This window comes from Triplophysa rosa, unplaced genomic scaffold (assembly GCF_024868665.1).
Source record: "Triplophysa rosa unplaced genomic scaffold, Trosa_1v2 scaffold83_ERROPOS274636, whole genome shotgun sequence".
Classification (NCBI taxonomy): domain Eukaryota; kingdom Metazoa; phylum Chordata; class Actinopteri; order Cypriniformes; family Nemacheilidae; genus Triplophysa; species Triplophysa rosa.
Window position 1 is genome coordinate 1 of NW_026634853.1, and position 6,934 is coordinate 6,934.

A 6,934-nucleotide genomic window follows, 5' to 3' on the forward strand; every position below is an offset into this window, starting at 1 on the left:
GTAGGCAGATTCATCACCATCTTGAATAAGGCCAATGACTGTGGTTTCTGTAGAGGTGCATTCGTTTGTGTAGAGTGAATATAGCAGTGGAGAAAGAACACATCCTTGAGGAGCTCCGGTGCTGATGGTACATGTGCTGGATTTAAATTTTCCCAACCTCACTAGCTGCTGCCTGTTCGACAGGAAGTTAATAATCCACTGACAGGTAGAGGTTGGCACAGAGAGCTGGGTAAACTTGGGCAGGAGGAGCTTAGCATTCACTAAACATTAGCTATGTATTAGTGAATGCTTGGCTGAAAAGATGTGTCTTTAATCTAGATTTAAATTGGGAGAGTGTGTCTGACCCTCGAATAGTATCGGGGAGGCTATTCCAGAGTTTAGGTGCTACGTATGAGAAAGCTCTACCCCCTTTGGTGGATTTAGTTATTCTAGGTGTTATCAAAAGTCTGGAGTTTTGAGATCTTAGAGAGCGTGATGGGTTGTAGTGTGGTAGAAGCTCTGTTATGTAGGTAGGGGCTAAACCGTTTAAGGCTTTATAAGTAATTAAAAGAACTTTAAAGTCAATACGATACTTAATGGGTAACCAGTGAAGGGTTGATAACATTGGGGTTATGTGATCGTATTTTCTGGACCTGGTTAGAACTCTGGCAGCTGCATTCTGAACTAACTGTAGTTTGTTTATTGATGCTGCAGGACAACCACTAAGCAGTGCATTACAGTAGTCAAGTCTTGAGGTCACAAATGCATGAATAAGCTTCTCTGCGTCAGTCACACATAAAATATTTCGCAATTTGGCAACATTTCTAAGGTGGAAGAAGGCTGTTTTTGTGACATTTGATATGTGATTTTTAAATGACAGGTTGCTGTCTAATATAACGCCGAGGTCTTTAACTGTATTTGTTGGAGTAACAGTGCAGCCTTCAATTTGCAGGTTATAATCCGAAATATTCTGCTCACATGTCTTTGGTCCGATAAGTAATATTTCTGTTTTATTAGAATTTAAAAGAAGGAAATACAAGTCATCCAATGTTTTATATCTTCGATGCACTCTGCCAATTTGGATAGTTGGAAGGAATCATCTGGTCTTGATGAGATATATAGCTGAGTATCATTCTGCATAACAGTGGAAGCTAATTCCATGTTTTCTAATGATGTTTCCAAGGGGCAGCATGTATATGGAGAATAGCAAGGGTCCTAAAACCGATCCTTGAGGTAATCCATAATTTACTTGCGTTAGATTTGATGATTCCCCATTTAAATGGACAAATTGATGTCTGTCTGATAAGTAAGATCTGAACCATTGTAGTGCCTGTCCCTGAATACCGGTATAATTGTGTAAGTGATCTAGAAGTATTTTATGGTCTACAGTATCGAACGCAGCACTAAGGTCAAGCAGGACTAGGAGTGAGATGTTACCTTTATCTGATGCTATAAGCAGGTCGTTTGTAATTTTAACGAGCGCAGTTTCAGTACTATGATGCGGTCTAAAGCCTGACTGAAATTTTTCGTGTATGTCATTATTTTGTAAGAAAGAGCACAACTGAGTGGACACTACTTTTTCAAGTATTTTAGATGGGTAAGGGAGATTTGAAATCGGTCTATAGTTTCCTAGTTCATTGGGGTCTAAGTTTGGTTTCTTGATAAGAGGCTTAATGACGGCCAGCTTAAAGGGTCCTGGGACATGGCCTAGATTAATTGACGAGTTGATAATGTTATAAATGGGCTCAATTGCAACGGGTAATAACTCTTTTAATAATTTAGTTGGTATGGGGTCTAATAAGCAAGTTGTAGGTTTAGATGTTGCAATAAGTTTAATTAAATCTTCCTGTTTTATAGGTGAAAAACACTGTAGCCTTTCTTTTGGGGCGATGGTTGGTACTAATTTATAGGACAGACTTGTGAGTTGGTCAACTCAACTCAACTTTATTTATATAGCGCTTTTTACAATTTTCATTGTTACAAAGCAGCTGTACATGAGACATGTTGACTATAAGCAAAACAATTAAAGTTATACCTGTAAAAACAAGAAAAAGGTGAAAACACAGAAGACAGACATACCCACATACAAACACTCCACACACACAATATGCACACGTACTAACACACATAGACATAGACACACACACACACACAGACACGCACGCACACGCACAGTGAGAGCACACATTTAGGATAAAGTAGAGAGAAGCACAGGTCAAATATAACAGACTATAATTCCTATATGCAATATTAATTAAGTAAAACTTTAAGATTCTAAAGCAGCCCCCCCGGTCAGGCAGATAGTGCAAAAACAGTATGCAAACGGTGGCGAGGAACCCAAAACTCTAATCGAGAAAAAAAACCTCAGGAGAACCCAGGCCCAACCAGGGGATTCCAGTTCCCCTCTGGCAAAAGCTGCTGCCTCTGCACAAGCTCAACAGTGCTTGCACAACAAGGCTAAATAAAAATAAATTATAAGGTAAATTATAGTTTTAATATTATCATTAATAGTCTAATAGCATTTGAAATTTTGTAGTGAAGACGTGTCAAGTGACCGCGTCCTTCTTTATCCAGCTCTATCATCTCAGCTCTTGTCAGGTCGCCGCTTCCCATTCTCTGCTCTACCATCAGGTCTGGCCATGAACTGCATCCTGCTCGCTGTGGTAACCTTGGAACAATGAGACAAGACTGGCTGAGAGTAGAGTACTGTTCTGCACTCTTTGATGCAACAAGTACATCAGTTGTGTTCCTGGTTCCGGTTGATCTAACTAATGCAGCCTAAACCCTCAGAGGATTTATATTATGGAAGTGTAGTGTATGCAAGATTAAAAAGGATGCGTCTTTAGTCTAGATTTAAACTGACAGAGTGTGTCATACCAACTGACAGGACGCCTGAGAGCATAATGCACGTGAAGGACTGTAATACAAGAGGAGTTCACTCAAGTACTGAGGAGCTAAACCATGTAGTGCTTTATAGGTAATAAGCAAGATTTTAAAGTTAATGTTATGCTTTATAGGTAACCAGTGCAAGTTTGACAGAACTGGGCTAATATGTTCATACTTTTTTGTACATGTAAGAACTTGAGCTGCCGCGTTTTGGACCAGTTGGAGTTTTTGTAATAAGCCTGCAGGGCAACCACCTAACAGTGCATTACAGTAATCTAGTCTTGATGTCATGAATGCATGAATTAACTTCTCTGCATCTGATATTGACAGCATATGACGTAGTTTAGATATATTCTTAAAATGGAAAAACGCAATTTTACAGGTGTTGGCGACGTGGCTCTCAAATGACAGATTACTATCGAATAGAACGCCAAGATTCATTTTCTTGAGACACAGTCTCTATTTTATGATGTTTGGGAGAAGGGATTATTACATGTTGTACATTTTGTGTATTCTGCGACGTGAGACGGCAAGCAGACAGTTGGTTAAGCCATTCTGTCTGCTCCCTGACCTGGGCCCCAGTGAGTCAAGCTTTAGCATTATTAAGACTTTTTGACATATTTCTAGACAGGAGGGAAGCCCCAGCCCAGGAGGGATGGAGACCATCTCGTTTCAACAGGTCAGGTCTGCCCTCAAAACTCTTCCAGTTATTTATAAAAACTATATCATTCTGCTAGAGTACTAAACCACTATACGATCACGGCAAGCCACCAGCCCTACCACAAAGCTGCGCTAGCAGGACTTCTTGACTACATCTGCAGGGAGGGGATTGGCAGGTTTTGCTGAGGTCTCAAGGAATTTCTGGTGCATGCGCTGAAGCAAAGCTCGATTAAACCCTGCTCAAAGCCCATATGTCGACTCCAACTCACGAGAAAACGTTTTATTTTCATTTCTTTTCAAAGAGGGCGGGGCCAGAACAACTCACAAGGTAAAGGTGACTTTGCCATCGCCCGAACAGGGACTTGAACCAAGGACCCTCAGATTAAAAGTCTGATGCTCTACCGACTGAGCTATCCGGGCTCGTGAAGGTGTGCAACAAGTTCTTGGTGTAGGCCCTCAAGGGGGAGTGGGAGGTGTTCAGTACGGCAGGTGAGTGCAGGTTCATCCCTCATTGAGCACACCTGAACCAGCTAATGTGGCTCTGGAGGTAAATGAAAAACTACACTCCAAGCAGAGCACAGATCCACTGGCAGCGGTGGGATTTGAACCCACGCCTCCGAAGAGACTGGAGCCTAAATGCAGCGCCCTAGACCGCTCGGCCACACTACCTCGAAAAGGCATCTTCTGCGGGCCGTTTCCACCATTGTGTTTGACATTAGGCCCCGACAACGTTTCACAGACAGTCAGTAATTTACAGGGTTCTGTCCGCTTAGGGTTCTGTGCACCTTTCTGATGCAGGGGCGTTCAGTCCTATCTCTGGAGGCGATGCCACCTGTAGATTGCAGATCATCAAGTACACCTGAACCGGATAATGTGGCTCTGGGAGTTGGCAGGTAAGTGAAAGTCAGACGTGTTTTAAAAACTGCCCTCATGTTTGTGTTCTCTCACAGTCTGAAACTCGAATAAAATTTAAAAAAATCTTTTGGTGAGGCCCAGGCATAAGAGCTCTGTGTAACTTCTCAATGCTCGGTTATTCAACCCTGTCCCTGGAGGTGAGCCTAGCCGCAGTTGCATACCCCCGAGCCCACCTGTACTGGCCAATTTGGCTCAGATGGTCTGCAGGTACATGAAAGTGAGATGCGAATTAAAAGCTGCCCTCACAGCTCAACCTGAGCGCAAACTGGCAGCGATGGATTCGAACCCACACCTCCAGAGGAGACTGCGACCTGAACGCCAGCTGCCGAAGGATCCTCCGGCAAAATGTTGAAGAATGTTGAACTCACAGCCAATCGCGTGGAAGCGCTTCAACATTTGCGGCGAATCGCGTTGCAGCGTTCAACATTCGTAGCCAATAGGGGGAGAGCGCTTCAACATTTGCAGCCAATCGCAGAGCGGAAGTTCAACATTTTCAACATTTGACCAATCGTAGCGCAAGAGAATGTCGAGGGCGCCCTGCCCCCGCTACCAAAATCATCCGAAGGCGAACGATCTATGACGAGAGGAATGAATGAAGAGGGAGTGTCAGAGGTCAGGAAGGTACAGTAGAAAGTTCACGACCTAAGAGCGAACATCACTGCACGAACCTCTCCGTTTATTTTACAAACAAGGAGTATATTTCTGACGGCGGTATTAACGGTAAGAATGCATAACCTCATCGCATGATTCATGCATGAACACTGTTTTGTTTTGTTTTGTTTTGTTTTAATGTTTATTTAATTAAGTACTTTGTTCAAAACGGTTTAGGACAAGATGGCTACAAAAAGGTCACATAAAGCCATGTCGGACGCTGAATGGGTTTCTCGTCTGAGAAAGTTTGCCAGCACAGGAGTCTGGCCATCAGATGGCAACAGGCCAGCTCCGAGGCAGAAGAAGTGGCACGAGATTTATCAAAGGGTAAGAGTGTGTTTATTTGATTTTTTGCACGATGAAACAATGTTCGTTGACTTGCATGATTTACCTACAACAGTTGCACTGTCTGTTTACTGCATTTACCTAATAAAACCAACATATTAGCAGGGTTAATGTGTGAAAACGTTATACAAACCTGTAAACAAGGCATTGCTTACAGACATTAATTGATTTCAGGTATTTTGAGAATTATGTGATACGTTGCAACTATTGACTGTTAAAGAAAGGGTGGGGGAGGGATGTTCATTGAATAGGTGGTTTGAATTAAAGTGTAAAATGTCTTCAACTTTCTCTTTTAATGGAGTTGATCAGGTAACCATTATTGTTTAGTTACAAATGCATTTGTGTTACAGATTGAAAAATGTCCGATGCAATCCCGTGGCCAGTTGACCTTGCTTGGAGCGGTCCAGAAGTGCGTATGTGGTTTTCACACTCAGAAGGTAACATTAATGTGAATGCGTTGCAAGTATTTTTTTAAGCAAACCAATGTTCCTCTTTCAAAATTGTGTGTATGTGTTTTTGTTGTTATAAGCAGCCCACTGCCTCTTCTGAACAAACACAGAGGGTCAGAGAACAACAGCCTGCTGCTGCAGCGGCACAGGAGCAGAGTGAACCCCAGCCTCAGGCCCGGCCGCAGCCTTCACCATCAAGGATAACTCTGAGTTTGTCAATGGTAATAACAATTTTTCTATTAGCCATATTTTAGTGTCAAATACTCTATTCTGTTGACAATTTATAAAGTACAGAAAATGTCATTGTAATTGTTTTGAACTTTCAGTTTACCAAACCAAAGTTTAGCGGGTCTCACATTGCTGCAGCGAAGCCAAATTTGAGTGCGGCTAGAAGACCATCTCGTGTGGATGACCAACCCAGCGCAGCAGTGTCCAGTGCCCCGAAACCAAGCACCACTGTCTCTGTAAGTATTGGCATAATCCACATTTCATGCTGTTAAGTAAAGTTAACACATTACGCTCGCCTCCACTTTGTACAGCTCATATTTTTATTCCAGGAAACCATACTGTAATGAAATAAGATCAGAACTTTACAGTATTGCATAATGCTTTAATTAAATACATTCGATATACACTGCTGTTCAGCAGTGACACCTTAAATTGATCAAAAACGGTCCAACATTTTGTCACGCTTTATTAAGTAGTCAACCATTTTTTCTGTGATTTTTAAATATCAAAATATTACTGTTTTAATTTATTTTTGATCAAGTAATTAAGACTTTGGAGAACTTAATAATCTAAAGCATTTTTCTGGTCACACGCCTCTGAACAGTGGTGTATAATTCCATCTAACATGAGGTAAAATTATTGGACAGTTATATTTGATGAGTTATAATTCACTGCATCTATTATAATCTTTCATAATTCACTGCATGATTATATAGACGCAGGACCCTGGAGTTCCAGCCTCTGTCCCCAGAACCACTCCAGATGTGACCGCTCCTGCAGAGTCACGCAGTATCGTCTCCGTAAGTAATCTCATATTTTTT

The 6,934-nt window shown here is 41.8% G+C and overlaps 1 protein-coding gene and 1 non-coding gene across 2 annotated transcripts in view; one reads left to right on the plus strand and one right to left on the minus strand.

Annotated features, from left to right (window-relative positions):
• Positions 1 to 3,872: 3,872 nt before the first annotated feature.
• Positions 3,873 to 3,945, minus strand: trnak-uuu (transfer RNA lysine (anticodon UUU)). The gene has a single exon. It is a non-coding gene; the product is annotated as a tRNA-Lys (tRNA).
• A 951-nt stretch (positions 3,946 to 4,896) lies between these two features.
• The window catches only part of LOC130551257 (uncharacterized), a 9,176-nt gene continuing 7,138 nt past the window's right edge, over positions 4,897 to 6,934 (plus strand). The window contains exons 1-5 of the mRNA XM_057328811.1: positions 4,897 to 5,418; positions 5,787 to 5,873; positions 5,969 to 6,106; positions 6,212 to 6,349; positions 6,830 to 6,917. Coding sequence (XP_057184794.1) covers positions 5,275 to 5,418; positions 5,787 to 5,873; positions 5,969 to 6,106; positions 6,212 to 6,349; positions 6,830 to 6,917 — 595 coding nt within the window. The 5' untranslated portion in view covers positions 4,897 to 5,274. The remainder of the gene's footprint in view (positions 5,419 to 5,786; positions 5,874 to 5,968; positions 6,107 to 6,211; positions 6,350 to 6,829; positions 6,918 to 6,934) is intronic.